General features: G+C 43.9%; 1 protein-coding gene across 1 annotated transcript in view; it reads right to left on the reverse strand.

The window, feature by feature from the left end:
* Nucleotides 1-334: 334 nt before the first annotated feature.
* Nucleotides 335-19042, reverse strand: part of LOC130105382 (inactive dipeptidyl peptidase 10-like) — a 55571-nt gene continuing 36863 nt past the window's right edge. Inside the window, exons 20-26 of the mRNA XM_056271368.1 lie at nucleotides 17068-17262; nucleotides 11172-11226; nucleotides 4808-4907; nucleotides 4039-4097; nucleotides 3346-3418; nucleotides 2680-2753; nucleotides 335-568 (exon numbers count right to left, since the gene is read on the reverse strand). Of these exons, the coding sequence (XP_056127343.1) occupies nucleotides 434-568; nucleotides 2680-2753; nucleotides 3346-3418; nucleotides 4039-4097; nucleotides 4808-4907; nucleotides 11172-11226; nucleotides 17068-17262 (691 nt within the window). The 3' untranslated portion in view covers nucleotides 335-433. The remainder of the gene's footprint in view (nucleotides 569-2679; nucleotides 2754-3345; nucleotides 3419-4038; nucleotides 4098-4807; nucleotides 4908-11171; nucleotides 11227-17067; nucleotides 17263-19042) is intronic.

Consider the following 19042-nt stretch of genomic DNA (forward strand, 5'->3'; position numbering starts at 1 on the left):
CACAATATTATTATTATGCACATGATAGGATGGCTGAAGAAACAGAATTAGGCCTTCAGAAAGCCCAGAAAACCAGAGAATCAGTGACTCAATGGGAGCCCAGAGTGTTGAAAACACACACTGAACCTAGATATTAGATTTTATATTGTGCACTTCTCTGAATGTAATTTATAGACCAGTACAGCCCATAATAACTGATGACAGTGAGACAGAACAATGTTTCTTTAAGCCTATTAAGAGTGACAGCACTCAACATCAGTCGCGCTGCTGCTAAATACAGATTTAATGCTATAGTAGTGTGGACAAATGATGAAAAATAACAAACTGAACAAGTGTCCTCAGACTCAACGTCTCTGTCTCTGCCTTTAGATCTGATCGTCTCAAAAGATGGGAGAGCTGGTTGCCAAGCGGATCTTCCCTGGTGCAACTGATGCTAGTCGTCATCGTCGAGGTCACTGGTTTCTGTGGGAACAGGTGTGTTGTCATGGAAGCACTCTCTGAAGAAGGAGATGAGCGAGTTCAGCATGTAGCGTCTGCTGATGACATCATGACCCTCATCAGGGAAGATCTGCACAGAGGTGAGAGGTCAAAGGGACGAGTGCACAGTGCAAGTCAAAAGCTGTGTCCCAAGTCAGAGAAGAGCGTGAGGTCAAAGGGCGTGAGGTCGGAGGTGTGAGGTCAGAGTCGAGCATGTGAGGTCACAGGGTCAAGAGCGTAAGGTCACAGAGTCAAGAGCGTGAGGTCAAAGGGTCGACAGCATGAGATCAGAGGGTTGATAGTGTGAGGTCACAGGGTCGAGTGCGTGAGGTCAAAGGGTCGAGACTGTGATGTCAGAGGGTCGAGAGCGTGATGTCAGAGGGTCGATAGCGTGAGGTCACAGGGTCGAGAGCGTGAGGTCAAAGGGTCGAGAGCGTGAGGTCAGAGGGTCGAGAGCTTGAGGTCAGAGGGTCGAGAGCGTGAGGTCACAGGGTCGAGAGCGTGAGGTCAAAGGGTCAAGAGCACGAGGTCAAAAGGTCAAGAGCGTGAGGTCACAGGGTCGAGAGCGTGAGGTCAAAGGGTCGAGAGCGTGATGTCAGAGGGTCATAGCATGAGGTCGATAGCGTGAGGTCACATGGTCGAGAGCGTGAGGTCAGAGGGTCGAGAACGTGAGGTCAAAGGGTCAAGAGCGTGAGGTCACAGGGTCAAAAGCATGAGGTCACAGGGTCGAGAGCGTGAGGTCAAAGGGTCAAGAGCGTGAGGTCACAGGGTCGAGAGCGTGAGGTCACAGGGTCGAGAGTGTGAGGTCACAGGGTCAAGAGCGTGAGGTCACAGGGTCGAGAGCGTGAGGTCACAGGGTCGAGAGCGTGAGGTCAAAGGGCCGAGAGTGTGATGTCAGAGGGTCGAGAGCGTGAGGTCAAAGGGCCAAGAGTGTGATGTCAGAGGGTCGAGAGTGTGAGGTCACAGGGTCGAGAGTGTGAGGTCACAGGGTCGAGAGTGTGAGGTCACAGGGTCGAGAGTGTGATGTCAGAGGATCGAGAGCGTGATGTCACAGGGTCGAGAGTGTGAGGTCACAGGGTCGAGAGTGTGAGGTCACAGGGTCGAGAGTGTGAGGTCACAGGGCCGAGAGTGTGATGTCAGAGGGTCGAGAGTGTGAGGTCACAGGGTCGAGAGTGTGAGGTCACAGGGTCGAGAGTGTGATGTCAGAGGATCGAGAGCGTGATGTCAGAGGGTCATAGCGTGAGGTCGATAGCGTGAGGTCACAGGGTCGAGAGCGTGAGGTCAGAGAGTGTGATGTTAGAGGGCGTGAGGTCAGAGAGTGATGTCGAAGGGCATGAGGTCAGAGGGCGTGAGGTCAGAGAGTGTGATGTCGGAGGGCATGAGGTCAGAGGGCGTGAGGTCAGAGAGTGTGATGTCGAAGGGCATGAGGTCAGAGGGCGTGAGGTCAGAGAGTGTGATGTCGGAGGGCGTGAGGTCAGAGAGTGTGATGTCAGAGGGCATGAGGTCAGAGGGCGTGAGGTCAGAGAGTGTGATGTCGGAGGGCGTGAGGTCAGAGAGTGTGATGTCAGAGGGCATGAGGTCAGAGGGCGTGAGGTCAGAGAGTGTGATGTCGGAGGGCATGAGGTCAGAGAGTGTGATGTCGGAGGGCATGAGGTCAGAGGGCGTGAGGTCAGAGAGTGATGTCGGAGGGCGTGAGGTCAGAGAGTGTGATGTCAGAGGGCATGAGGTCAGAGGGCGTGAGGTCAGAGAGTGTGATGTCGGAGGGCGTGAGGTCAGAGAGTGTGATGTCAGAGGGCATGAGGTCAGAGGGCGTGAGGTCAGAGAGTGTGATGTCGGAGGGCGTGAGGTCAGAGAGTGTGATGTCAGAGGGCATGAGGTCAGAGGGCGTGAGGTCAGAGAGTGTGATGTCAGAGGGCGTGAGGTCAGAGAGTGTGATGTCGGAGGGCGTGAGGTCAGAGAGTGTGATGTCAGAGGGCATGAGGTCAGAGGGCGTGAGGTCAGAGAGTGTGATGTCGGAGGGCGTGAGGTCAGAGAGTGTGATGTCAGAGGGCATGAGGTCAGAGGGCGTGAGGTCAGAGAGTGTGATGTCGGAGGGCGTGAGGTCAGAGAGTGTGATGTCAGAGGGCATGAGGTCAGAGGGCGTGAGGTCAGAGAGTGTGATGTCGGAGGGCGTGCAGGTGCTTGTCAGTGTGAAGGACTCACCTGTAACCTGTAGTTTACATTGATCACAGACAGCAGCTTCACTAGTTCTGCAGTTTGTTGAAAATGAACGTTCGCTAATAGGAGAGAAAGAAAGTAGTCATGGGACGATGCAGCCGTTCTGTCTGAATGTATTATGCAGGGCAATAACCACCATTAAGGGGCACAAGTCCCTTCCATTCATTAGAAATGGCCCAATTATCCCCCCCATTTTTGTTATTCATGATTCACTGCTACACCCCATTACGCACCGCTCTGTTTGATATTAGGATGACCAAAAGTTTTAAAAGTAACATTTTCAGGCTGCTCTGCCTCAGCGGTCTAACAGCGCTCGTCAATGTCAAGATGATTGAAACGGCCAATCAAATCAAAGAAGGCGGGCCTTACAGTTCACAGAACACGAGTGCAAATTCCAACGAGACACTTTAGTTTTAACAGTGAAAGAGTGTGTGGTAAGATGCAAGTAGCTAAACATTTAATATTTGACAACTGTTTCACTATAGAAATGTTCAACGACTAAGAGTGAATGTGAACATATTTTAAAATAAAATATTATTTGCAAATAGTTCAAATAGATTACTTCATCATAATAACTACTATTAGACCTAGAACGTCTTTTACCATCTCATTTATTTGTAGGCTATTATGTGTTTTCTGTCATGGGCTCACCATCCGCTGTCCCATGTAGAATCAGGAAGCGTAACTCGTCGGAGCGCGTGCCGTTCGGCAGGAGGCTGGAGATCTGAAGGACACAGTAACAGCGTTCTGTGATGTTGAACCCGTTCAACCGTTCACACTGCACCACATTCACTGATGCCAAACAAATAAGTCAAAAGATAATACATAAAGCAGGGCTGGGAAGAAATAACATGTTCATTTGTGCGAGAGACAAATTAGGGTAATGATAGACAGAGAAACAAGTTACTTCATACTAAATAAAAGGTTTGCATGATGATTTTATAGTTTATTGAAATGAAAAGTTATTACTCATCGATCATGCTCTGTAATTATTGTTAATAAACAAAAGAAGTCTGATAATTTAGTTTAAGCCTAATAAATGATTATATCTTTCAAATATAATGTTAAATAATTACATTTTTTGCTCTTAAAATATCCAGTTGGAAGTTAGAAGTAACGTAAGTTACTTAGTTTTCCAATGTATTGACTGACCGCTCTCCTGTCCCTACGCTGAGAGAAACCGTGACGCGAGACGCATTACTTTCCGTAAAAATGTACACAATTAGTAACTTTTTTAGGGAGTGATGCCATATTGTAATTCATTTCTTTTAAAAGTAAGTTTCCCCAACACTAAATGCCACACATCTTTATGTCTCAAATCATACAGTAGTAGCAACATCTTACCTTGTATTTGAGCTCATTTTGTATGGGGAAGCCGAAGTATCTCTCTGTGAAGGCGGAAGCTGTGTAGAAACACAGAATGGTTACACTAGTGTGTGTGTGTGTGGGTCAACTCACCTTTATTTATATAGCTCTTTTTACAATACAGATTGTTTCAAAGCAGCTTTACAGAGATATATACAGAGCTTTACAAAAATAATGCAATAAAGTTTGTTTCTGCTGTACAGCAGATCTAGAAGAAAATAGAGTCATAATCCAGTTTAAGTACGTTCAGTGATGGGTCCTTTTTGTTGTAAAAAAGTTATTTATTTAGTTCATTTATATATTTAGCCGCCCTGGAGTGTGTGCGTGTGTGTGAGAACATGAGTGTGTGGTTGTGCTGTGTGTTTGCTTGTGCCCTGAATGAGTGAGTGTGTATGTGCCATGAGTTTAATTGTGTGTGTGTGTGTGCATGTGAGTGTATGTGTGTGAGTGTGTGTGCATGCACGCATGTTTGTGTTTGCGTGTGCGTACGTCCGTTCGTGTGTGTGTGTGTACTTACGTGTGTGTATGTAAGAGAAAGAGTGTGTGTGTGTGTGCGCATGTGAGTGTATGTGTGTGAGTGTGTATGCGTGCGTGTTTGTGTGTGCGTACGTTCGTTCATGTGTGTGTATGTGTGTGTACTTACGTGTGAGAGAGTGTGTGTGTGTGTGTGTGTGTACTTACGTGTGTAAGTGTGTGTGAGAGAGAGAGTGTGTGTGTGTATGCGTGCGCGTGTGTGTGTCACACGTACCGTAGAGTTGCCAGTCGAACACTGGAGTGATGGCAGCACCGCAGCGGAGAGCAGAACTGTGAGAGAGCAGCAGAAGCGAGCTCAGAAACCCACCGTACACCTGCACACACACACACACACACGCTTCATTATGAAAATCTGACGTCTCAGATCAACTCACACACTTTGAAATGTACAAAAACACTATAGGTTTTGATCTTGTAGAGCCTGTGTCTATTTCTGTAGACTGAAACGTTAATTATAGTACAGGTATTTTTATCTGATAGATGCAGTTTATTTAGAGCAACTGATTTGTTTCACTTTCTGTGCTTTTTTTGGCTAATGTATTTAAGCCTGCGGAGTGTAAATCCTACGTCATACAGGTGAAGAAATAATTCACACTGTAAATTATAATTCTGTCATCATTTCCAGTGATTTTCTGTCCTCATATCGTTCCAAACATGTACGACTTACTTTCTTCTGTTTGTGTCTTTACCCCTGGCTCAGTGGTGGAACACAAAGCTTTTCGCGCCAGAGATCCGTGTTCGATTCCGGCTCTCGCAGATAATCTCAATAGCTTGTGAGCTCGCGCCCAGCTCTCTTACGTGACAGAAAGCAGCCGCGCTCTCCCGCGCTCATGAGAAACGTTCTCATTTCCGAGCATAAAGCTGGACAAATTGGTTATAGTGTGTTAGTTCCGCTGCTCGCGCTACTGTGCTTGTGTCATTACCCCTGTGGCTCAGTGGTGTATCACAAAGCTTTTCGCGCCAGAGACCCGCGTTCGATTCCGGCTCTCGCAGATAATTTTTATGCCGTCACAAGTCCAGCCTCTGCAGGCTAAAAATAGTCTCGTGCAGCGCTCACGTTTCTAACGGTACTGATCCACTTTTGCTACACGACTGAAGCGTGGTGTCGCACCCTCTCCACATTTGTAAGTTGATGCGCGTTCCTCAAGTTTACCGCTATGGGCGTGGTTTTGACCCAGCGGCCAGTCTAGAACAAAGGCCCCTCCAGAGACTACTTCTATTGGATAGACGCGTCGCGTTTGACGGATTCATTTGCATAAAGCTGGGCATCGGCCAGCTTTTTGACGCGCAGCATTTTTCCAAATGAAGCGCCGCCTTCCCGGGATGCTTTGCGGGCGCGTTAAAGTCGCGTGACGTCACCCATAGGAATAAAGTGGAGTGCGGCGCGACTGAAGTGTCGCACGGACAAGTGGATCAGTACCGTAACACGCACTTGCACGCGACGCGCGTCACAAGTGCAGCCGATTTCAGGCTATATATATATCCCGCTGCAGGCCGCTCACGTGACCAGCCTCAGCTGAGAAAAGGACGGCTATTTCTCACCATGGCTGAACCGCCATCAAGGTTTCGCCCTGTCAGTCCCCGTTCACACGGCTACTGCAGCAGTGTACACCGCCATCAACAAGCCGGTATCTTTTCCCGCTTGCATGTGCACAAACGCGGTTTTCACCGCGTCCCAGAGAAATCCCAAAAAAAAAAAAAAAAAAGTGCATAAAAGCCTCTTGTGTAGAAAATGTGCCCACAACACTGTGTTCACTCATACACAAAACACTGCATGTGCACAAACACCGTTTTCACGGCGACCCAGAGATATCTCAAAAAGAGCATAAAAGCCTCACGTGTAGAAAATGTGCCCACAACACTGTGTTCACTCATACACAAAAGCTTTTCAGTTCCCGTGTGTCTCACAGAGCCCACTCTCATAAAGCGGTTCCAACCCGCTCGAGTTTCAGAGTGCATAAGCGCGCCCACGAGCCCGTGTGCGCGTCCCACCTCTGCTCACTCTGTTACACGGCCCTTAAACTCCTCTCTGAGTGTAAGTCCCGCTGTCATAAACACTATGAGCGCGCCCGCGCGGCCCGCTGTGTGCAGCAACGGGGACCATGTAGCCATTCACCCCTTAGCGTTACGCTTCAAGCGTGGGAAGCTATTCCGGGAATTTCCCAGTGGGTGCTAAACACAATAAGGCTAGGCTATCGCTTACAGTTCCACCGCCGCCCTCCAGGTTTCCGAGCGCGGCTAGAAACTATTGTGAACCCAGAAGCAGTGACTCTGCTCCGTTCAGAGATAGCAAAACTATTGTGCAAAAGGGCTATAGAGAGAGTTCCTCTATCTATGAGCGAGTCGGGGTTTTACGGCCGTTATTTTCTGGTTCCAAAGAAAGACGGCGGCCTCAGACCAATCTTAGACCTCAGATTTCTGAACAGAGTTCTCATGAAGAGACCGTTCAAAATGCTCACTATCAGAAAACTCCTCGCGCATGTGCGCCAGGGGGACTGGTTCATTTCACTAGATCTGAAAGATGCCTACTTTCAGATTCAGATAAATCCCCTTCACAGGCCATTCGTACGTTTCGCCTTCGAAGGCCAGGTTTATCAATACACCATCCTCCCGTTCGGCCTATCCCTAGCACCCCGCACGTTTACGAGGTGCATGGATGCGGCGCTCGCCCCCTTGCGGAGTCAGGGGCTGCGAATACTGAACTATTTGGACGACTGGCTGATTTTGGCACAATCACAGAGGGAGCTACTGTCTCATCGTACAGTTCTCCTCGACCATCTGAAAAGTTTGGGCCTCTCTGTCAACTGGACAAAGAGCGCACTTCAACCCAGTCAGACTATCTCCTTCTTGGGTATAGAGCTAGACTCGGTCTCAATGACGGCTCGTCTGTCTACACAGCGCGCGCGCCGTGTGCAGCGTCTCGCCGCATCTTTTCAGATGAACAGACTCACACCTCTGAAAACTTTTCCGAAGGCGCTGGGTTACATGGCCTCAGCCTCCGCAGTGCTCCAGCTGGGGTTACTGCGCATGCGCCCGCTTCAGTTCTGGTTGAAGAGCCGTGTGTCTCACCGCGCGTGGACCACGGGCCGCCAGCTGATAAATGTAGCGCAGACCTGTATCACAGCTCTGCAGCCATGGACCATGACAGAATGGTTTCAGCGGGGCGTTTCCTTGGGGACCTTTTCTCGCCGAAAAGTCATTTTCGACAGACGCATCCAACATGGGTTGGGGTGCGGTCTGCGAGGGCTCACCGGCCTTCGGCCCCTGGTCAGCTCAGGAGAGTCTCCTCCACATAAACTGTTTGGAGATGCTGGCGGTCGAGAACGCGCTCACGCGCTTTCTGCCGCGCATTCACGGTCACCATGTGCTGATCCGTTCGGACAATATGGCTGTGGTCTCCTATCTAAAACCATCAGGGCGGCGTCAGATCCAGAATTCTCTTCCGGCTGACAGAACGCATCCTAGTTTGGTCCCAGTGTCACCTGCTCTCGCTCAGAGCGACGCACGTGCCGGGCCATCTAAACGACGGTCCAGACAGTCTGTCCAGGAACCCCATTCCCCCTGGCGAATGGTCCCTGCACACTCTTACAGTCCAAAAGCTGTGGCGAATATTCGGCAGAGCAGAGGTGGACCTCTTCGCCTCAGAAGAAAACACCCACTGCCCAATATTTTTCTCAAAACGCGAGGACGCGCTAGCCCAGACCTGGCCCAGCCGCCCGCTTTATGCATTCCCTCCGGTGTCTCTGCTACCACAGGTGCTTCAGAGAATCAGGGAAACACGCCACTCGGTGCTCCTCATAGCCCCGCATTGGGAAGGTCAGACTTGGTTTCCGGAGCTCACTCAGCTGTCACAGACAGCCCCGTGGCCCATTCCAGTCAGAACAGATCTCCTCTCCCAAGCTCGCGGCACGATCTGGCATCCCCACCCAGAGCGCTGGGCGCTTCATGCGTGGGTGATCAACGACTACCCGTTGCTTTGCCAGAAGGAGTGTTAAACACGATCATGCAGGCTAGAGCGGCTTCTACTAGAAGGCTCTATGCGTCTAAATGGTCTGTGTTCTCTAAGTGGTGCACCGACAGAAACTTGGAGCCACGGTCATGCGAGGTTCCTTCCTTGCTAGTTTTTCTCCAAGAGATGCTGGATAAGGGCACGTCCCCTTCCACTCTCAAGGTGTATGTGGCAGCCGTCGCGGCGTTCGCTGAACCCCGGCGTGGCCAGTCACTGGGCAAAGATGGCTTAGTCATCCGCTTCCTCAGGGGAGCTAGAAGGATGAACCCCTCACGCCCCCCGTCGGTGCCGATTTGGGACCTTTCCATAGTTCTCGAAGCTATGAAAGCCCCCCCATTCGAACCGTTAAACACCGTGGAGCTCAAATACCTTTCGCTCAAGACTATCTTCCTGCTCGCGCTCGCGTCAGTGAAGCGTGTGGGGGACCTTCACGCGCTGTCCAGCAGCGCTTCCTGTCTGGAGTTTGGGCCCAATGACTCCTTAGTCGTTCTCAAACCTAGACATGGTTATGTCCCAAAAGCGATTGGTACCCCATTCAGGGCACAAGTTATTTCTCTATCGGCTCTGCCTGCATCCGATAGCGAATCTGACTCTAATCTCCTGTGTTCGGTCAGGGCCCTGAGATTATACTTTACTCGCACTGCTCTGGTCAGACGAGCTGAGCAGCTTTTTGTTTCGTTCGGTGGGCGCACCAAGGGGTTGGCCGCCTCGAAACAGACTCTGTCCAGATGGATAGTTGATGCCATTGCAGCCGCATACGCGTCAAAAGACCTGCCATGCCCTCTGGGCATCAGGGCCCATTCCACTAGAGGCATGGCCTCATCGTGGGCTTGGTCCAGCGGAATTTCCATTCATGATATTTGTGTGGCAGCGGGATGGGCTTCCCCCTCCACCTTTATCAGATTTTACTATCTGGAAGTTCCCGCCTTGCAGGCTAAACTACTAGCAGTCTAGTATGTTACAGCTCTTCTGGTTGAGCTGCACTATAGGGAGTTATTCACGCAGACCGGTCTCGTTCTGTCCCTCCTTATTAAGTGCTTATGTACTTCACAAATCCCCGGCCCGCTCCGCTGGCCTTTGTCACATGTACATATTTTATTCCCACTCATAAGGGTTCCCCGGGGTCCCCCCTGGGACTCATAGTGGATGCTTAGCACGCACGGCGTTGACCAGGTGTTCCCGTAGCGTAAGCTAGCTTACGCAATACGAGAGAACCTCTCGTAAGAGAACGAATCGGTTACCTAACGTAACCTCGGTTCTCTCTAGATGAGGGAACGAGTATTGCGTTCCTGGCCGTGCTTGTGCTACTAGCGTTCTCGCTTCATTCTATGAAAACCAGAATTTACAGCCTGAGAGGCGAATTTATACTCTCTGGCCACGCCCGTTTCGGCGGGCTCTGACGCAATGAGAGCAGGTCAGACTCTCATTGGCCGAGAGTTCATTCGTGTCTCCTCATAGGCTTAAGCAGTTCCCTGTGAGCGAGCCAATGAGCTGCTAGCTAGCCAGCTCATGCTCTGCTGCAGCTGAACTGCGTTGTGAATAGATACAAAATTATAGGATAATTTTTGGCTTCAATTTCTCAGAAAAGATTAATCTTTCCCGTAGCGTAAGCTAGCTTACGCAATACTCGTTCCCTCATCTAGAGAGAACCGAGGTTACGTTAGGTAACCGATTCGTTTTATTGACGTCACAAAAACGAACGGCTCGATTTGAGGCAGGGGAAAACATATAAGGAGATTAAAACAAAACCACTGGATGGATTTTTATCATTATATGATGTTTGTGTACAGGCACTGCCAACACACATTTCAGTACAATCAACTTGTAAAAGTGCATGTACCATTATATGACCCCTTTAATTTACTGACATATTGAAGTATTAATATCTGTTTTGTACCATTGTAATACACTGAAAACCACCAATCACAGCAGTGATGAGTCACATGATCAATCAAAGCTCATCACAAGCAGCTTTTCCACAAGAAAGTTAATATTGTTAGATAGAAGCTGCACAGTGTTATTCACACAAACATTAAACTCCATCATGGTAACACACATGAAATTTTAAAAATGCAATAAACACTAATTTAACAACATTACATGTAACATAAAACCCTAATGTACATAACTGATTAGAAAAAAACTATGAAGAAACATAGTTATTTCAACAAAAATACATCAAATGTGAAGTGTCACGCAGGGAATTGTGGGAATGTCAATTTACGGTTTTTAACTGTAAATTATATAATGAGTTGTTCTTTTTCACTTCCAAAAACGGTAAATCTAACGGTATTTTACAGCATCAGTATCACAGTTATTTACCGTATATAGTAAGGAAACTTTCTGTTAACCAATTAACAGTTTTTCACTGTAGCATTTTTACAGTCTTTTACCGTTAAAATCACGATATTTTTTTACAAACCAAAGGCAACAAAAGCAAGGAGCCCAAACTCCATCATGTGACAGAAATGGTCTTTTCAACAAAAGAACAAAGTTTTACAGGTTTGGATGACATGAGGATGAGTACATGATCAGTTTTGTGTGAACTAACCCTTTAATGAACCCTCACCTTGCCAAACACCCCGACTCTGCCTCCATCGATGTACGGCTGCTTCACCAGATGCCTGCCGCAGACAAACACACAAATCCTGTAGTGCTAAAATACTCGTGCAACCGTTTAAGATCACTGTTATTTCCACAGCAGGAGAGATGATGAGTCATCAGTTTCTGACACATACTCTTCCTAATGAATGCATCCAATTACAATCCTGAAGCTGATTATCGCCTAACGCTTTGTGACGAGTGCCTCTTCACGCACTCATCATTGTACCTTGTATGAATCGGTGGGTTGGAAGGAGAAAAATACACATGTTGATGTTTATTGCTAAGGCATTGTTAGGCGGCAAATTACCAATTTATATCTGTCGTCTATTATCTTATTGCATCTGTAATTATAGCACTAGATCTTGTGCAAAACTGCTTTTAAAGGTTCCTAGAGTACGTTCAGAGCTTGGTAAAACCGGCTTTTCTTCCTATGCTCCCTGGTTATGATTAGCAGAGTATAATAATGATAAAAACTCTCCCCTCTTTAAACGTTTTTAAAAATCTCTTATGCTGGGTAAAATTTTATGTAAGATTTTGAGTTTTATGTTTGTATATTGTACAGGTGAAACTCGAAAAATTTGAAAATCGTGCAAAAGTTCATTTATTTCAGTAATTCAACTTAAAAGGTGAAACTAATATATTATATATAGACTCATTACATGCAAAGTGAGATATTTCAAGCCTTTATTTGTTATAATTTTGATGATTATGGATTACAGCTTATGAAAACCCCAAATTCAAAATTAGAATATTGTAAAAAGGTTTTCATAAATAAGTCATAATCATCAAAATTATAACAAATAAAGGCTTGAAATATCTCACTTTGCATGTAATGAGTCTATATAATATATTAGTTTCACCTTTTAAGTTGAATTACTGAAATGAATTAACTTTTGTACGATATTCTAATTTTTCGAGTTTCACCTGTATATGTGAAACTTTTTGTGCTGCCATTTTGGCCAGGACTCCCTGGAAGAAGAGATTTTTTATCTCAATGGGACTATCCTGGTAAAATAAAGGATAAAAAAAAAAAAAAAAAAAAGGATATTTCAGCCTTTATTACACGCAAGACACCAATTCATGTCCACAACCAATGTCAAGTTAATAAACATTAGATGCTTTACAGAAACATTTGTTTTAATACAGTTATTTATATATTATGCTTTAGTATTCCAGTGGGAAATATCGGTTTTAAATTTCACAACTTGTTTTTGTGAAGCATCTAATGTCCTAACCAGCTGCGATTAATTATATTTCTGTGACGTCGTGGTTGGAAAAACAACATCAAAGTGTGACAATGACAATCTGCTTTAATGAATGTTAAAGCTAATGTGAGTTTGAATATCGTTTTGCGTGACCTTTATAGCCAAACTGAGAGCCACAATGGATAATTCACCACAGATCTTGAAAATAATTTAAAGTCCCCCTGTGGTGTAAATCCAGCGTTTAATGTTGTTTATATGTGTATGTGGTGTTTTTAATATGCTTTAAGACACACCATGTGTAAGTTCATAAGTCGACAGCATTGCTGAGTATTTTCTGCTTAAAACTGCAGTGAACCAAAGACAGTCTCAAAAACACGGTTTGAAATCGCTGGTGTTTCTGACGTCACAAACGACCTTGTAACCAATCAGATCAACGTGTGATCGTCAACCAGTGGATCTCTGAGCTGAGTGAGTGAGTGGAGGCGGGGCTCATTTGCATATTTATATAACCGCATATACTAAATGAAGCAAGGGTGTCGAGTTACATTCAAGCTATTTTAAGGCATGAAGACTTTTTTTTAAAGGAAAACACGTTTAAATATGTAATTTTGGTGATCAAAGATGAGTTTTTTTAGAGATAAAATTATTGACTACAGGGGGACTTTAAAGAAAACAAGGACGTTCAAACTGTGAAGTTTATTCTATGACAATGATTGTTTCAGTCACTCAGTATGTGTTTTTGAATAAGTAATTACTTCACGACCACTTAAAAAGTACATTCTAGAAAGAACGTGTGTAGTAAGAATGTAATCTGGACGTACTTCATTCGCTTCGCTGCCATTCAAAAAATCCTCTCCCGTGGCCTCATGGGATAGTAAAGTGTCCATCACATGCACACTTCAGATCAGCTGAGGACTTTATGCCTACTCTTTTATGAGTACTGTGAATTCAGACACACTTCTTTTGTCGCACACTGTTTTTCGCCTACTTTCTAGTATGCGATTTCTGATGTAGCCCTAGTGTGGACAGACAAATTGCTTGTCGCTGCAATCTTATCGCATCACATCTGGTTAGAACCATAGACTGTTAAAAAATATGGGTGTTCGTGACGTCACCCGTTGGTTTCTGAAGAGCATTTTTGAAGCCCAAAGTGGGCGGAGCCGGCCGTCGCCATCTTGGCAGCGCGTCACTCCCGGATAACCGAAAATGGCGGATTAGCTGAGGTGACGTGGCGCTAACAGACAGTAGACAAACGACTAGCAGTGACATCAGCGGCAATCCACCTGTCACTCAAGTGGCCACGCCCTTAATTATGCACAACTTTAAGACTTAATGGGGCGGTTTCCCGGACAGAGATTAAGCCTAGGCCTAGACTAAATTGGCCCTTTAAACCAGATTAACAGAAATCTGCTTTCTCTGTCATGGCTTTAAATAGTCCTAGATTTAGTTTAGTCTGGAGTTTAATAAACTGATTTCCTGGAGGAAGACTAGAGCTACTCAAGGACTAAATTGAGCCTAAAATTAAACCTACCAGGAGGCAGGTTTAACTTCAGATTAACTTTGTGTTTCAAAGAAGACATATGCATTACTTGGACACACATACACACACACACACACACACATATATATATATATATATATATATGATATAAATAAATATAATATATACTAAATATAATATATATGCATATATTAATATATCATTTAAACATTTTGTTTTGTTTTAACACCATTGTATCGGGTTTCTAGTTCAAATGTGATTGGTTCATGTTAAACTGACATGTTCATGACTGTTCATGACTGTTCATGTTTCAATCTAGTAACCCAGTCAATACAGGACTCTCACTTCCCACCATGCTTTGCATAGGGCTGAATTGGGAGAGTAAATTCAGAAATAAAGTGATATTTTATGAATTTTTTTAGCAAGATGAGAAAACGGAGAGACTTGTTAATGTTTAATGGTCTATTATGTTGGTATTTTAAAGTTTCTGTTATGTTTGTATTTTTTTGGGTTACCATTGTGGTGAAGTGTTGAGCCTGTGGTTGGATCAAGGACCTGCAGCTAATAAATTTGGTTGAAATAATAATAAAGCTCCTACCACTATGGTAGTACTCTAGTTGAAACCAGTATTGCTTTTAGACTGCCAAGTGCCAACACTGAACACCACATGTGTAAAGAAGTTATTTGAATAATTCATTTTAAATGAAAACCATTCATTGTTAATGAACACCATTGATTCTAGTTGTACATCGTTGATTTTATATAGGAATAAATGAAAATAAATGCCAGGAAATCTGTTTGTAATGATTACATTATATAATATATATATATATATATATATATATATATATATATATATATATATATATATATATATAATACATTTCTTTTTTTCCGGGATTTATTTTATTCCATAGCTGGTGTGCGCAGATTATTTAGCTTGCTTAAAAAATATTTTCTCTTGTTAGTAACATTTTTTTTGATTGCAGTCTTTTTCTGATGCAATTGTTTTCCATGGATTTGCTTCTCAGTTCCATGCAATTTTAAGTTTTTCTTGGTTCATTCCATGTTTTATAGGCAACCTCTGGCATGCTAATTCAGATTAGCACAGTTGGTTTTAATTTAATCTGGTTTATTTTAGTTCAGGACTCCATAGTCCAGGTGTAACTAATCTGTACTTAATCTGTGTTACAGAAAGCCATTTTTTAAGACATGATTAACTATTCTAGATTAATGCCTACTCCTGGCTTAATTTAAACCCTGTCCGGGAAACCGCCCCAATATAATTTAAACGGATGAGTTATAAAACAATTCATCCCTCTCACAGTCGTCATGAAGGACAAAATTAGGTATATAGACCAAAACCACTTTTTGCACCAGACTGTAAACACATTTTTTTCTGCTGTAAAGTTGGGCGTTTTAACATGGGGGTCTATGGGATTGACTCTCTTTTGGAGCCGGTCTCTAGTGGCCAGTCGATGAACTGCAGTTTAAGTCACTTCTGTGTTGGATTCAATAGAGAGACAGGAAGGTTGCAGCTTGGTCTGAAATCTCATACTCTCTTGAGTAGGTACTTATTTTGAACAATTACTTCATGATCTCTAAACAAAAGTACATTCTACAGGTGAAACTCGAAAAATTTGAATTTCGTGCAAAAGTTCATTTATTTCAGTAATTCAACTTAAAAGGTGAAACTAATATATTATATAGACTCATTACATGCAAAGTGAGATATTTCAAGCCTTATAATTTTGATGATTATGAATTACAGATATGAAAACCTTTTCACAATATTCTAATTTTAAATTTGGGGTTTTCATAAGCTGTAAGCCATAATCATTAAAATTATAACAAATAAAGGCTTGAAATATCTCACTTTGCATGTAATGAGTCTATATTACATTGCCAGCAGCCATATCACCCTGTAGCCCAAGACTGGTTGCCCATTAAAGCTAAGCAGGGCTGAGCCTGGTTAGTACCTGGATGGGAGACCTTCTGAGAAAACCAGGTTGCTGCTGGAAGAGGTGTTAGTGAGGCCAGCAGGGGGTGCTCACCCTGTGGTCTGTGTGGGTCCTAACGCCCCAGTATAGTGACGGGGACACTATACTGTCAAAGAGCACCGTCCTTCGGATGAGACGTTAAACCGAGGCCCTGACTCTCTGTGGTCACAAAAAATCCCAGGATGTCTTTCGAAAGAGTAGGGGTGTAACCCCGGCATCCTGGCCAAATTTTCCCAGTGGTCTCTGTCCATCATGGCCTCCTAATCATCCCCATGTATATATATACCAATTGGCTTCATCAATCTGTCTCCTCTCCACCAGTAAGCTGGTGTGTGGTGGGCGTTCTGGCGCACTATGGCTGCCGTCGCATCATCCAAGTGGATGCTTCACATTGGTGGTGGTTGAGGAGATTCTCCCTTCTATGTGAAGCGCTTTGAGTGTCCAGAAAAGCGCTATATAAATGTGATGAATTTTTTTATTTTTTATTATTATTATTATATAATATATTAGTTTCACCTTTTAAGTTGAATTACTAAAATAAATGAACTTTTGCACGATATTTTAATTTTTCGAGTTTCACCTGTATATAGTATTAATGTGTGTAGTATAAATGTAATCCGTACATACTACATTCACCATGTTGTCATTATCATGTGACCTACCAGCGCTTCACTGCCATTCATAAATACTCTCCTGTGGCCTCATGGGATACTAAAGTGTCCATCGTATGCACACTTCAGAATCTCACCGAGAAGAAGGTCATCCGGGGACTTTATGCCTAATCTTTTATGAGTGCGGTGAATTCAGACATACTACTTTTGTCGCACACTGTTTTTCGCCTACTTTCTAATGCAGCTCTAGTGTGGACAGACAAATTGCTTGTCAATGCAATCTTATCGCCTCACATCAGTGTAAAGGTGATGATACACAGGGCAACTTTTTGAGCAATGTTGCTGGGCAATGTTGCCGTCAACGGGCAACCAGTTTAGACACAGGGCCAACGCCTGATCTAAGTTATCCAGATAGAAATGTATTGCCCATTTTCAATGGGAAATTGGCCAAGCAACAATTGCTCGGCAACATTGCTCAAAAAGTTGCCCTGTGTATCATCACCTTAAGACTTTCGCACAGTAGATGGATTTTTTTTTTACTCACTCTAAAACCGAGAGTTGATCGTCTGTGTCCACGAGTCCCAAACGCTTGTAAACCCCCTGGAGAATCTGCTGGCCCTGAAAGCCACTCCCTCTGCCATCGGCCCGCGCCACAATCACACCATCACAGCCCACCAGCACATCGGCCCAATCCACACGAAAGCGCTCGTTCACCTGCTGGCAGCCGGGATCACACTCACTGTCACACACACATACAGAGAGAGGTCAGGCAGATCCGATCTGATGTGCTAGTGTAACAGGGTTGAAAAATGTTACTATAAATGTTATGTCTTTCACCAAAATGACTGTTTTGTTTTATTTAATAACTGTTTGGTGACCCCTTGTGGCGACATGAGTAATTAGTGGACATTTGCCCTTTCACCTGTGAGACCACACCCCCACCTACAGAGAAGTTTATCGATGCTGAAGATGGTGATGCATGTATGTGTGAATGCCTACTGTCGCCAGAGAATATATATTTTTCCTTGTGTTGCAGAGTAAACAACGCATGAAACGCAGTTCTCCGTGTCCGCCTGTAATTTGAGTGCTGTCGGATGAGAAGCGTTACACTAGATCATGGATGTTTTTGACAGTTGCACTAAATCTCGCTGCTTTTTCAGTTTCAAGTGCATACGAGTTCACTTCAGAATTAAAATGTCCTGATAGTTTACTCTCCCCCACGTCATCGAAGATATTCATGTCCTTCTTTCTTCAGTCGAAAAAAATTTAAGGTTTTGAGGAAAACATTCCAGGATAGGGGTGTAACGATACCCGCCCTCATGTCACGATTCGATACATATCACGATCCTGAACTCACAATACAATATTATTGCGATACTCCAAGACATATGATAAAAGGTTAAAGATTAAAATGCTAAATTTGATATTACATTGGTGTGTAAATGAATAGTCTTGGACTTGGTGCTGGAAACCCAAAGCACAGGACAATAGAGACACCAGAATAACAATATTCATGATTCTGAAGCTGAAAATACAGAATTATTTTAGATTAATATGATTTCACTCTGATTAGATGTATTTAAAATAATGTAGGCCACGTTTTACTGGCAACATAAAACATTTGGCATTATCAGGACCCACAAATATTCCCTCAGTGCATTATATTCAACATTATATATAGTAGTTTAATGTAGTACTGACACTAACTCTGTAAACGTGAATTTTTTTCTCGCATAGTAAATTTTATTTTGGGTGAACTAAACGCTATACATATCGTCACTATCCACGATACATATTGTTGCATTTTTGTATTGCGATATATTGTGACACGATATATTGTTACACCCCTATTCCAGGATGTTTCTCCATATAGTGACTTCAATGGGGTCCAACGGGTCGAATGTTTAAATGTGAGTTTCAGTGCAGCTTCAAAGTCTCGACACGATCCAGCCGAGGAATAAGAGTCTCATCTAGACAAACCAGCGGCCATTTTATAAAAAAATCCCGTTTATATTCACTGAAATCCAATATATGGAGAAAAATCCTGGAATGTTTTCCTCAAAAACCTTCATTTCTTTTCGACTGAAGAAAGAAAGACATGAATATCTTGGATGACGTGGGGGAGAGTAAAATATCAAGAATATTTAATTCTAATCATTCAGTTCTATTCTTAATTCTGTTTCAATAAAACATTAACTTTTTCCTTTTTCAATAAATCTTGAAGTTCCTGCTGTGTATTTAATCTCTGTGTCGCCCAAATGAAAATGTAAAAGAATCTACATTTGTTCCAAGAACAGATATCTGCCAGTGGGATCAGGAAAATAACCTTACTTTAAAGGGGAAACAAGATTGTTTTTCTGAACACATTGGTAGATGTTTTTTCTTGTTTTAAGCATAAACTTTTCAGAAAACAATACTTAATATCTATAATCATTTTGCTTCTCCAGAAAATGTATCTTGATTTAAGAATTTTTGGATATTTGTACTTGAAAACAAGACAGAAATACTGAGGAAGAACG

The sequence above is a fragment of the Rhinichthys klamathensis genome, unplaced genomic scaffold (assembly GCF_029890125.1).
Source record: "Rhinichthys klamathensis goyatoka isolate OS25496 unplaced genomic scaffold, OSU_Roscu_1.1 h1tg000318l_1, whole genome shotgun sequence".
NCBI classification, from domain to species: domain Eukaryota; kingdom Metazoa; phylum Chordata; class Actinopteri; order Cypriniformes; family Leuciscidae; genus Rhinichthys; species Rhinichthys klamathensis.